We start from the raw sequence: 13,829 nt of genomic DNA on the forward strand, positions 1-13,829 counted from the left end.
TTTGTCATCAGAAGACTAAAGCTCTGGGCTCAGCATTTTTCTTTTCTTTTTTTTTTTTTTTCCAGTCAGGCAGGAGAAAAGACTCCTAACAGACATTGATTAGTGGGGGACAGGCCCCAGCCTCATGAAAAGCAAACTGTCAATACGGGCGCAGCATCTTCACATTGGAACAAACGAGGCCCGTCGCTCCCCGACGCTCATTCCACTCCACTTAACACATTTTATTGACAGCCCCTGTTTTTCTAATGAAATGCTAAATATATCTCCCTCAGCTGCGGCACGCTGGCAGCTACTGTTATGGAGATGGAGAGAATGAGAGCGCAATGTGACAGTCGCACACACACACACACACACACACACACACACACACACACACACACACACACACACACACACACACACACACACACACACACACACACATCTGCGCACAAATTAAAATACAGCCGCACACACACACACACACACACATGCATGCACTGGGGGAGGGTGGAGGTGGGTGTTAAAATAAACAAGCGCCGCTCGTGACCTTAGCGTCCCCTCTTATCAGGGGTCCTTCATTGCGGAATTGATGGTCGCGCAAGATATAGATAACCACTTTTTCTTAAATTTTATATTCTTTGTTTAATTAAATTCCAACAATCTTGATTTATTTCAGATTTATTGTAGAGATGAACCTTTCTGAAAAGGATGTCGGAGCAAATGGCTGCAATTACACGCGATTGTGTACAAAAACACAATCTAATGCGATCAGCGCCACCCTCCCCAAAAGGTTAGTCTCAGAGGTCATACTGTATTTTATAGTTTAAAACCTGAATGAAAAGCTCCTAAAGGTATGTTCCAATAATCTAATGTAATCCCTTCTTAGCCAAAAATCCTTTTGAAAATTACCCTGGTGTGTAAATATAATCAAAATAAGTTAAATGTTTATTCCCATATAATTTTGTAAAAAGCTTCATGGAGCCACTGGAGGAGCCGAGGAGCCACACGAGGCCCTGGAGCTACTGGTGGCAGACTTTCTTTTCTTTTCTTTTTTAAATCTCTTTCAGGGCTTCTTCTGAAAACATCACACAGGCAGAACCTTTGTGTGATTGTTCAGATATTAGGAATGGCATGATTCATGAGGAAAAGTGAAGGTGCATTATTGCTGCACTTTAGTTGTTTTTTTTTTGTGTAGAATGAAACGGCCTATCCAGAACTAACGTTGTAAAAAATATATTTTATTGCCAACTCAAATACATAAATAAACAAAGAGTGTGCATTCAGTGAATTGAGGCTTATTTACTGATGGTTGGATGACTTGTTGACCCACAGGCTGGAGGAGGGCAGCTACGGAAAACTTCCTATTTGAGTCAACAGACTTTAAAATGTTGCAGGATTTTATTGTAAATCATTCACCATCCAAAACCAAACTCGCACCTTCAACCTGTGAGAAACTGCACAGGACTGACTGGTGAGGTGATTTGTTGTTGGGGAGGCAGGTGGTGCCGTTCACACTGACATGAGCGCCGCGTCAGACGACGCAGGTTTATCCGTTCCCGCGGAGAATCAATGAGGCGAGGACCCCGGTTGGACCCTCAAGTTTAGCGGAGAGAGAGAGAGAGTCGGGTTGAAAAGATTAAAATTACCAGAGTTGGCGAGCGCGATGGCTTTGAGCGTCACAAACTCCTCCTTCTCCATGCGCAGCTTCTTGTAGCGTCGGACCAGCGGCAGAATGGCCACGTGGAGGTCGAGCAGGCCCGAGATCCTCGCCTGCTCCTCGTCCACCACGTAGTCCTCGGCGTACACGATCTCGTCCTCGCAGGGCAGCGAGCGAAACACGATGCTCAGCACCAGGATCTCCATCCAGGCGCTCTGAAGTAGACTCATCTGGTCCGCCAGCGAGAGCGTGGAAAAACCTGCGGGGAGGTGTGAAGAAAACATCTTACGTTCAGTCACTTTCGGATCGTTTCAGTTGGCTTTACGCTCACACGTAGAACCGCGCGACGCAGAGAGAGAGACGCCAGCTCATTAACCTCGCTCCAGCCTAATTGGCCCGGCTGAGTCCGGTGTTTTATGGGCGATGTCGTACAATCGCTGCAAAATCCCCAGAGAAGCCCGACTTGAAACGGAGACCGACCACTGCATGTGGTGGCTTAAGGGGAGGAATATAAATCAGTCATGTGTAGAGGCCTTTGAAACATGAGCCTGAGCTGCTTCAGCCGTCGATCGTCAGTCCTTCTGCAACCCCGCATGTGAGCTCAGGAGACGCCGCCGATAGAGGACGAACACACACTGAGCTCACACCACCTCCCAGTCGCATCATGGAAAGACGACGTACATGAAAACTGATTCGAGCTCTTAAAACTCTTTGAACTCGTGGGCCAAAAGTACAAAAGGCACGAAAACTCACATGGATTTTAGATCTATTTTTCTCTCCCCCAAACTGTTTCAAGTCATGTAAAATCAGAAAGAATCTTTTATTTATTTATTTATTTTATCTTTTTTAACCTCAAGCCATAATAACCACAATTAATTTAATTAGCATCCTCTCGCTTTTTGCAGTTTTCACCACAGCAACTTTTTATTGCATCTTCCACCCTTGGACCCTCGCACTCTGTGTCAAGACCTAACCCATTAATCCATTATTATTCCAACTAAAAATCGACCAACAAATCTTGAAACCTTACTGTTTATAGGTTAGGAGTATAGAAATAACTGATTACTTTTCTATTATATTGGTATTTGCTGAAAGCACGTGGCTCACTGAGCCTCACTGTGGCAATAGAATGTGACTTAACGCCTCCTTATAAAAGTAGTTGCTTGGATTTATCTTGTCTATTTATAATGTTATACTACACTATAATATTACATACAGCGCAATTTGATCTCAAATGAGCAGGATTGGTAAATAATAGCTTTATAATATATGAGCTCGGACATTTTGTGTGAAATCTTTTGCTGCTGACGAATATCTCCTTCATTTTGTGTTTTTCATCAAAATCTCATCTGCTTTGACAGTTTTGTGACATTTTTGCAAAAAATCACGTTTGTCAAATCATTAACAAAATTCAGAGCGCGCATATTCCTGAATCTTCCGCATGTTTTGATGTGAAGTTTGAGCAGTTTTTTGCAAAGAAGAAAAATAAACAAGCGTTTAGGATAGTGATCTTTGCGCCTGGCCTCTTAAAGAGACAGGCACACAGAATAACTACCGCTCTAAATATCTGTCTTTGTTTTAGTGCAACAAATATTTATATATAATTAAGAAGTTCACATTTAATAACGTATCCTTCAAAGGCAGAAAAGATTTTTCCACATGAAGCTGGAACTCGAAAAAATAGTCGGTTAGTTCATATTATGATCATAATAATTCTAAATTATCTTTAATGTTGGCATATTTCTACATCTGTATAGTAATCCTGAACTGATTCACCACATAATACAAACTAAAGTGAAAAAAAAAAAAAAAAGATCTGTCTGTGCGCCCCCAGTGGTCAAACAACTATATTGCAGTTAATGTCATAATTCCTCCGATGGTTCTGGCCGTACGTTTGACACCCCTGGCCTGAAGCATAACACGTTTGCCGTAAACACAATCACTTGGATTATATTCTGATTGGCTGAATTAATATCATTAGAGTGTGACACTGCGATACTGTGATGGGAAGACAAAAGCTTCACGTCCAGGATGAAACAGAAAGTCAAACGTAGACCGCTGCTCAGTCGCAGCCTTCTGAACTCAGAGCCGCCATTCATCCGGATCTCGAGGTCGACCCGTCAACTTTCTCCTCTAACGCTCACACACGCCACCTCAAACGGACGGACACCTGAAAGGACCTCCGCTGCCGCGGCGCCTTTCACCAGTCCGCCGTGAATAGGAAGGTGATTGTGGGGTATTGAGCAGGGCCTTGAACCCGCAGCGCCGCTTGCTTAATTTTGAACTTGTATGGATCCGAGCCGGGCAGGTTGACTTAAAAAGAAGTCCTCCCGATGGTTCTTATCAAGCAAATAGAGAAACGGCGGAAAGAGAGAGAATGAGGCAGAGAGAAAAGAGTGCTGGGGGTGTCATTGATTAGTAGATTGTAATCAGTCCACCAAATGCGAAAGGGGGATCGATCCAAGCCTCAGATCTGACAAACAGACAGTTGATGGAGGACATCCGGTACATGTTTAGAGGGGGGAAGGGACAGCTAACTCCAGATATCCCAGCTGTATCAGGATCCCATGAGGTTACCCTCCAATCCTAAAAGACACTTTAGCAAGGTAATACAATGGCTTTCAAATTGTGATTAGAGGAGAGAGACAAGACGGTACGACCACAAATGTATAAAATCTCACCTTAAATCTCTCCTGCAATAAATGCAGGCAAAAGTAAAGCTTCGCATGAACAAAGAAGCATGAATAAATGTGCAGCTATCGGGGTTTTCAATGTCTCACACTCGTCGTCACACTCTCCCTTCGTCGTTCCCCCCCCCCCCCCCCCCCCCCCCCCCCCCGGCCTCCGTTTGTCTCTTTCCACTCAATTTGCCGAGGCGATGCTGCGACTTCCCGACTCCCCGGAGCTTCAGGTGCGTCGCCCGGAGGTGGCCGAGTTAAGTGTCACCGCCGAGGGTGAATCCCCCTGATGAAATATCAATATTTCACCCTACCGATTCACTGCCGTTTGACCAAACATGACACAAATATTGAGCAAAGTGGGGGAAGTCGATGCTCCGTGTGTCTGCGTGGCCACACGCAGCACCGAGTGGAAAACATACCGGAGGTTTCCACGACACTCAAAACAAAAACATCTGTGTCACATTTATGACTCTGCAGAGACAGAAAAAAAATAAGAATATACCGTGCTGACTGGTATTTTTCTTTTTTGCTTTTGTCTGTTGCTGCATGTTAAAGATACAAAGACCAGAACATCAACTTGTTTTTGAGCTTTCTTCTTATTTTCAGGTAGTTTGAAAACAACAAACGACTTTAATGTATTTTCTCACTAACATCTGCTTTTGGTTTGTAAGTACACTCGTCTGTACTTTTGGACTATGAGAGAGAAAATCAGAACGCAGTGAATGTTCGTGGTCTCAGTGTAAAATATACATAACTTTGACTTATGTTTAACTTTTATGGATCGGTAGTACGGTATGTATGTATGAGTAGAGGTAATAACATATTGGATTTTCTCTTCATATGTTTTGTTTGTATTGAATTAATAAAAAGTAAAGAAAAACAAAACACCAACAACCTTTGTTTTTGTGACGTTTAAATTCCTATTTATTACAATCAATGGTTAAATCAAGATTAAGTGTAGGAATCTAAAATACAATTCATTCAAACATATTAAAAAAAAGTGCATGATGTTTCATATTTGTTTTGCTGGCGTGGCACGAGAAGATGAAAGCTACTTTACGAGCACGACGAAACACCAAGGAAATATATTTCTTAATTTAAGTGAAGCAGAGCTGTTACCTCCAATGTGATGAAAGTCAAACTCAACTTTACACTCACGTCGCACTAAGTTGTACATTTCACATACGATACATGACTTCTGTGGACGCCTGCTATTTTCAAACTATTGCTTTCATCTGAGGCTTGTTTTAAGCCAATATTGACAATATTAGATAACTCACAATATAATTTATTAGGACACAAGTTGTTTGCAGGATAACAACAAGTGACCAACAAGTCCAGCTTTGCACGGCCACATTAAGCAAAGGTGATTTTATACACTGATTTAAATATTCTATGAGATCTACTTAAAAGAAAGGCAACTTTTTTCACAATTTATTTATGTTGATCAAGCAAGATTGTTCTTTGTTTAAACTATTTAGGAAATTTAAGTAAAGTAAATTATATCTAGTCTTTGTATATCATTATTCTAAACATCTGTGGTGCTTGAACGCTGATGGCTTATAGGTATTGTAGTATTTCATGTTTCGAAATACCGAAAGAAACAGTAAAGATAAGTGAATTAAAAAAAAAAAAAAGAAAAGGCTTACATTACATATATTATTAATGCTCCAAAAGAAAAAAACAATCACAGTGTGTTTTATTTTGAACAAATATTTTCGTCTCCATTTGAGTAAAGCTACTGACTTGAATTTTTATTGCCGAATTCACATATTCAATTAAGGAAAATGTTCTTCCCCTCAACCCTCTGTGTTGTTTCTATCAAGTACCCAACCCTCAACACACCAAAGGATGTTAGTCAATGTTTGCAGAGTGGAGAAAAAAAAAAAAAAGGTGCTCAGGCCGTGCAACAGTACAGTACAGCCGCAGATCAGGTAACTAATTGAATATCTGTTCAGTTCAGTGAAGAGACTGAGTGGTTAGCAGTGAAGCTTGAAGCTGTCATTGAGAGCTGGGTCTAAAACAGACAGCAGTTCACTCTCTATTCATTTAGTATCATTACAGGCCTCCTATGAGCCCTAATGGGCCTAATAAAAAGACAGAGGTAATAATGAGACTAGAGGGCCCTATACGAGCAGGAGGAGCAGGAGGGGGTGGGGCGGGAGTCAGGGGAACGGCAGAATAAGGAAGCCGGAGAGAGAGTATGCGAGAGATATGGCGGTGGAGTTTCTCTGGCAGGGAAAAATATAGAGGAAGAAAGTGGCGCATTCAATGCGAAGAATGTGGCTGACTTACAATATAAAGGTCCAATGCTGTGTGCATGTTTAATATGGGTTTAAATGGGGGTAGAAAGGAGTGAATCAGTCGTAGCTCTGCTGCAGCTCACTTCCCATTTTCATGACCAAGGTGAATTATTGTTATGACCACATCTTTTTTAACTGATTCTAAATCACATGTTTTCCAGGGACCCGGTCCCGGCGGGGCGGGAACCCGGCCCTCTCTTTGTTATAACCCTTCATCTATCCATCAATCTATCCATCTTGTATCTCGCTTCATCCAACATAGTGACTGACTATGGGTGGGGGCAGGCTACATCCTGGACACACCACCAGTCTATCACACACACACACACACACACACACACACACACACACACACACACACACACACACACACACACACACACACACACACACACACACACACACACACACACACACACACACACACACACACACACACACACTCTATCTGCTTTTATAATGATAAAAATATAGATGACAGTGAGTTGCTGTGAGTTTAGCAAACATTCAGATCTTGACAACGAGGCTGCGACACAGTGAACCGCCTTCACGTTTCCTCTCAGCTCTCCACATCTGGCTGCTGAAGGACTTTTACATTATTGGAGCGATCTGTGCTAATGACTCTTATTACCTCATCGTTAGGGCCATTTGTGCAGTGGGCTATGAGTGTAATGGTGGGAGTGGACGGTTAAACTGGAGGGACCCCTTTTGTCTTAATCGTTACTTGGTGACACCGTGACCCGGTGGCCCCGGGTAAAATGTCCCCAGAGTGTCGCATGCCCCTTTAATAACTCTGTCAAGTCTGGATTTAGATCGTCGCAGCGGACAAGATCAATAGTTATTCATAGAAAATGTGTGGAAATATCACGGTTAAAGTCCTTTCTGTTCTGATACTGGCAGATGGACTCTAATTAGCATGATAAAATAGTTAAAAAGATAAGTTGTTCTTGAGAGGTCGGAGGAAGAAAAAATGTCAGGGATGCTTCTTTTGCTTTCTTTCAAGCTCCAAAGTGGTGAGACAGCGCCGTCACTCCTCCATGCTCCATCAGTTTTGAATTAAGTGGAGTTTTGTTTGCTTTAGTGGACAGGTGACTTCCATCACCAGGTTCCTGTTTCTAACACGAGGCGATAATGGCTAATAGTGTTGTTTAAGATGTGACACTAAATTACACAAACTACTATCACATTAAAGAAGAACTTCCTTTTTATTTGTCAACCAGTGGCACTGTGACATTTGTCCACCGTATCTAAATGACTCCGGGGTTGAGGGGGCGAAATTTACAGTCACAGGCTCGCTAATATTTAGAATCACGTGAAACACAAAACACATCCTCCTGCTTTTCACAGAGAGGAAAGAAAGAAAGAAGTAAATGGTTTTGTGTATGTCTGTGTACCCCCCCCCCCCCTCCCCCGTGGTGTATTCATATCTGTGTGTGTATATATTGCATCTATAATTCCTTTAAGTGTCTTTGCCAATCTTTTATGAAGCATTTAGAATTATAACGTCAGTCTAAAAGGTGATGAATGAATCTTGAATGTTGATGAACCATGTGTGTTTTCTAAACTCATTCAAGGCCCCTGAACAACTCTGAGTTGTTCTATCCTGCGCAGGAGGGAGCCTTCGTTGCTGAAAAGTGCAGGTTTCATGCCTGGGATTTCTTCTATTTTGTTTTTATAATCTCCTCTGGCCCAATTAGAAATGAACTATAGGCTGCAGTTAGTCTGCAGACCACCTCTTCTGCGATGTAGAACACTGAGAAACTGCATTTGGTGTGATTTATAGAATCTTATCATTTCACAGCCAGCGACATCGTATGATATGAGTGTAATTACGTCGGGCATGACATTAAGTTTGCTATATGCAGATTGCACGGTGGAAGAGCAAGCTGTGTGCAGCCAGTGAATCGACGTGATTGCGCAAGAAAAAAAACGTCATAACTGTGCGACTTCCATCCACGAAAAAAGAAACCAGCAAAGAATGAATGGACCACTCGCTGCGGCATATATGTTCTCTACCAGGCCGTCTTCTTTAAGATGTGCTTTGCCATTGTAGCCGCAAAGCATCTATTTGTGTTTAGCACCAGTGTGGCGCTGATCAGTACGTGATTCCATGCTGCATTTCTACTGGTTAGTTAGTTGAGGTCGCAGGAGGAGTCACCATCGCCCCGAATTTCTGACACTGCCAGAATTTGATCGCAGGTTGTCTTTGGTCGAAACACAACGGCCGTCCTTGAACCGGTCTCAACGTAGGACCACTGATTTAGAGCCACGATTCTCTCACCATTGTTATCTTTCGTCTGGTAGAGCCGAAAAGAAATGCACAGTGTGTAGCCGGCATTAGGTAGCAGGAATCACATGGTCTGTGTGTGTGTGTGTGTGTGTGTGTGTGTGTGTGTGTGTGTGTGTGTGTGTGTGTACACGTGAATATAATGAATTTGTGTTTTTTGGAGTGTGAGCAGCAGCATCCTGGTTCCAACATACCCCTGATGATGAGTCAGTGATGAGGGGAAACCCTGTGCAGAGGAAGCTCAGGACTGAGTCAGAAATAATTGATCCAACTGCATCTGCATGCATTTTGCATCTACCTACACACATTTAGTTCAATTTAACGAACGTGCCTTCTTCTTTCAGTTAAAACTCACTGAATGTTATGTTTGACTTCGTTTCCCGATATCTCTGTATCAGCTGCTAAATACGAGGAGACCAGAAAACACTGGCACAACAAGTCTTATTTAAGAATTCATCAGCGAGTAGAAGGGAAATCCGCCAGCATTTCCCTAAATAAATCAATTTCACCACACACTTCGTGTAGTCCCCTTAAGTAAGTAAGAGGATTGCTTTCTTTAAGTCTGGGATTGAAATGGAATACATTGACATAGGGGCGGATCCCAGCCCTCTGACTCTCCCACCCCACCCAGTCGAATCAAAGGTTTCAGCTGCTCTTTATTGATTAGATTTTAGAATATGGGACTCGCTTCTCCCTTAGGTGTAGATGAGTAGCAGATGTTAATTATCCTGTGTGTGCGTGTGTGTGGGAGGGGGGGTGGGGGGGTTATGTATAACAGTCAGTGAACTACTTAAGAAATCTTAATATTGCACCGTGACGGCAAATCACAGTGCTTTGAAATAGTACATACAGTTTTATATATAAACAAGCAACATCTCAGCCAAAGCAAAGCATTTCATGCGGTTGAAATTTCAGGAATAAATGACTCTCTGGCACAGCGACGTCTCTCTACCTGGGATGTGTTTGGCCCAGCCGATGATGACCACCAACTCGCGGTCGGCCAAGTCGCACAGCGTGGTCAGGGCCTTGATGTCTCCGTCGGGCATGGTCGGGTCGGGCATGGCATAGATCTTCTCTGGCTCCACCACCAACAGATGGGAGACGATCTTCGTCACTGAGGGCGGAGAGTTCGAGTGCAGGGATGAGGACATAGAGAGGGGTGGAAGAACGGAACGTGAACGTTTTTAGGCAACATTGGGCCGAATGACTAGAACAGATAAAAAGTCTGTCCACTGAGGAATTCCATTTTTACTGATCTGTAACATCCACACAGCGTTGCTCACCTATACCTCAGTTACTTAATTTGTACTTGGAGTTTTCCTAATGAGTTAACCCCGTCGCGACTGGATTGATTGGCCGTATTTTGGTTTTATGGCTGTGGATTTGTCACAAAAAAAAGGGTAATGAGTGAGAGCTTCATCCACTTTTTCCAAGAGAACTTTAACTTTCAATATTTCCCAATATTACCTTGTGAGCTTGACTGTTCATGTTGTAAATGTTTGACTTACAGTGAATATTGTCTGTGAACGGTCCCTCTAATATTCAATATTTCCTACACTTCACATTTAAACGTGGAGTTACAGTGAGGCCAGATTCTACGGGATAGGAATGTGACTGTTCGGCACCACCGTACTATTTAAAAATGACTTCTCGGTGAGGTGCCAGCTAAACATTTCAACAGATTGAGGTAAAAGTCAATAAAAGAAGACTCACGAGGCTTTTTGGCAGGAGGGGGGAGGGAGAGACCGAGATAGGAGCTGTTCTCTGCGTCCAACCTCCGCTTGTACTTCTGTCGGCCCCCTCTCACCCGGTCCAGACGCACACCTGCAAAAAACACAGACGTTGAGTATTAAAGTACCCTAGATTGTGCGTAGAACCCAAGAAAAAAAGCTCAACATTGTATGTGTGTATATGACCAAAGTTTCTACATCGTGGACGACCGTTATGTAGCATTACACAAAACAAACACATGACCTATTTTGTTGAGTCAAACATTTATTTTGAAATTGTGATGTACGTCATCCAGCCAAACGGAGTGTTTCTGTGGTATTACATACAGCGGCGTCAGGATTTTTATTCGGTCGAAGCATATTTGTGACTCTAAATGTTTTTGCTAAATAAACAATTAAAGTATTTAGTTTCTGACTACATTCCTATTCTGTGCATTAAGTGCTTTATCGATTTATTCGCCACGATTTGACTATAAAGCAGGCGTGTCCAGTGTATGTGTAAGCGTAGAGACGTGACACATGTGGGATTATCTTCAAAGCCATCGCAGAGGACACGGGCGAGGGGCGCGTTGAATTTACGCGCCCGTATGAGGAGCTGTTTGGGCACCGAGGGAGAGCAAACAGATTTTACATGGTCAAGTGGAATTGAGTCGTGTGAGATTTTTTTTTTATTTTTTTTAGTGACTCGTATAAATTCCTTTGATTCCCCTGGAAACAAAAGAATCCGATTAGGATGGTCTTTCAATTTCCTGACACCGACTATCCACTAACCTAATTACCCACCGTGCCCAGAGGGAGCTCATTCTTCCCAGCAAACACAGTGAGATCATTTTATGCCTGGCAGATTGAAGCTAAATCGAGAGCCCCTCTCCTAACACAGCTTTCCATTTGTACGCCTTAAAGTAATCAATACACTTGCAAATAGACTTCTTGTTCTTTGAACACATGTGGATGCGGTTTTAATTAGTCAGCGAGGCAGCGAGGAACTGGGTTTGCGATAGATGGAGCTTGAGTAGCTGCTCGAGCCATTACTCTTATTTAAGTTAAATTTAAGATTACAAATGGTGCTTGAGGAAACTGTGTGCACGCACTGCAGATATTAAATCAATTCAGTAGCCTTCTCTCTATTTAATGACACACACAGGCCTAATAAAAGGGACACGCTGTTACTAAAGGCTCGTGTGAGGATAAAATGTATTGAGCCGAATTCTTGTATGTATGTGTCGGGCTAAGTGACAGTGAATTGTTGCTACTTTTGTGCTCTCTCTCTCACTCTCTGTCTCTCTCTCTCTCCCTCTCTCTACTCCCTCTCTCTCTGCTGGGTCATGTGGCTGCAACAAGCGACAAGTGACCAAACAGCCGGAGTCAGGATTCCAGGATCTGCGGGGGCTGTTTGAACTGGAACATCCAACTGGCCCATAATTAATAGATGCTGACAAGAATTAAGAGCTCAGCGCTAACCAGTTTCAGTTTACAGCTTAGCGGCGCTGCAAACAGCACAGGCCCGAGGCAGGAGGGCAGAGGGAACTGGAGAAAGTGGGGGAGAAAAGAGGGAATAAGACGATGTGGCGCAATGGGAGCGAACAAGCCTGTGGCTCAGGGTTTTTCTTTTTTTTTTTCTATACCCCTCTCACTTTTCCTTCCGCCTGTCTCTTTTTCACTCCTCCCATTGAGCACCGGGTGTACGTCTCCTCCCTGACAGCCCTGCTCGTCCCAGCCAGTGCCTGATCTCAGCAGACCGGGATTATCTCCCCCCCATGTGATATGGAACAGTACCGAGAATCTGACCACAACAAGACAGCTGGATGAGGCCCGTCGTGGAATGGGTGTCTGTGTGTGTGTGTGTGTGTGTGTGTGTGTGTGTGTATGTCGTCCTTAGCACGTCATTCCACACCTCAAACACAAAAACTGCATCAGCCGCAACGAATCAAGTTTAAAGCATTCATATGCATTTTCTTTTCCTTATGTTCGCTGGATGTATGGATGTATATTAATGTGGATGAATGTGATGAAGTTGGGTGTTAAGAAATGAGTAAGATCACACATAACCTTGAGCTGATGTGTCTGTATAAAGATGACAAAGAGGCATATTAAAAATCATTTTAAAAGTATTTCTGTTCTATTCTATTCTATTAGGGGAATCTAATGACATAAATGCATCAACATGTTACGAAACCCAAAAAGTAAATTGTGAAAGGCCCTTCAACAACACTGATAGTAAAAAATTAATTAATTAAAGGTATTTCAGCCAATAAAAGGGTTAAATCAGCATTGTGTGTGGCACCTGCTGTTGTCCCCTGGTGTGTTGATTTATTTTAATAACTCAAGTGTGTTTATATGGACGATGACACGGTGTGAAAAATGCATCTTAAAAACACAAAAAACAATAAAATACGGGAAAAGCAAAATATATAAGGTTTAAAAGAATATCTAGAATTGTTATTGAAGGAAATAAATTGCATAAGATTTCAATTATGTGATTAGAGGTTTTGGATAAAATGTATTTGAACATGTGTCTAAATGTGTATTACTAATTTGTTTAATAATGATAATAAAAAGTAAAACAAAATACTTGATTGAAAAATATATTGACTGAAATTACTGCTTTTTTGACACCCAAACAAGTTAAAACTCAGAATTGAATTTAGATTAAGCATGTTAAAATAATCTTCTATTGTGTATAAATTTTACTTTAAAAATCAAACATTAAAAAATAGATAATTTGTTAAAAAACAAGGAAGAATAAAATCTGGACAATAGAAAATACTTTACAGATGATGTGTGTGTGTGTGTGTGTGTGTGTGTGTGTGTGGTGTGTGTGTGTGTGTGAGTGTATCTCATGGAACTATATTCAGCCCCTCACCTGTCAGAGGCGCTTCTTTCTAGAGAATGTGTCAGAATTGGCTGGCTGGCTCACGCTGCCAGAGGGAGATTAGGAGCTACCTATTTTAGCTGGGAAAAATCAGAGGGATGCAGTGTGTGTCGGTGTGTGTGTGTGTGTGTTTGTTTATGTTGTGTGTGTACCCGTGTGTCCGTGTGCGTGTTCGTTTCCTACACGACTGTTCACCCTCTACAAAGCACAGCGACTTTGCCCTTCGAGAGCTGCCCCTCTGAAGGCAGGGTATTCAAGCTGAAGGGTCACGGAAAAAAAAAAAGGGGGGGTGGGGGGTGGGGGGGGGCTGCTTGAGA

At 42.5% G+C, this 13,829-nt stretch overlaps 1 protein-coding gene across 3 annotated transcripts in view; it reads right to left on the reverse strand.

Annotated features, from left to right (window-relative positions):
- esrrgb (estrogen-related receptor gamma b) overlaps nucleotides 1-13,829 on the reverse strand; it is a 46,393-nt gene that overhangs the window by 2,171 nt on the left and 30,393 nt on the right. For all 3 annotated transcript variants that reach the window (XM_080490800.1, XM_080490799.1, XM_080490798.1), the window contains exons 4-6: nucleotides 10,624-10,734; nucleotides 9,863-10,024; nucleotides 1,629-1,898 (exon numbers count right to left, since the gene is read on the reverse strand). In XM_080490800.1, coding sequence (XP_080346926.1) covers nucleotides 1,629-1,898; nucleotides 9,863-10,024; nucleotides 10,624-10,734 — 543 coding nt within the window. The remainder of the gene's footprint in view (nucleotides 1-1,628; nucleotides 1,899-9,862; nucleotides 10,025-10,623; nucleotides 10,735-13,829) is intronic.

The sequence above is a fragment of the Lipophrys pholis genome (genome assembly GCF_963383615.2).
Source record: "Lipophrys pholis genome assembly, chromosome: 21".
Lineage (NCBI taxonomy): Eukaryota > Metazoa > Chordata > Actinopteri > Blenniiformes > Blenniidae > Lipophrys > Lipophrys pholis.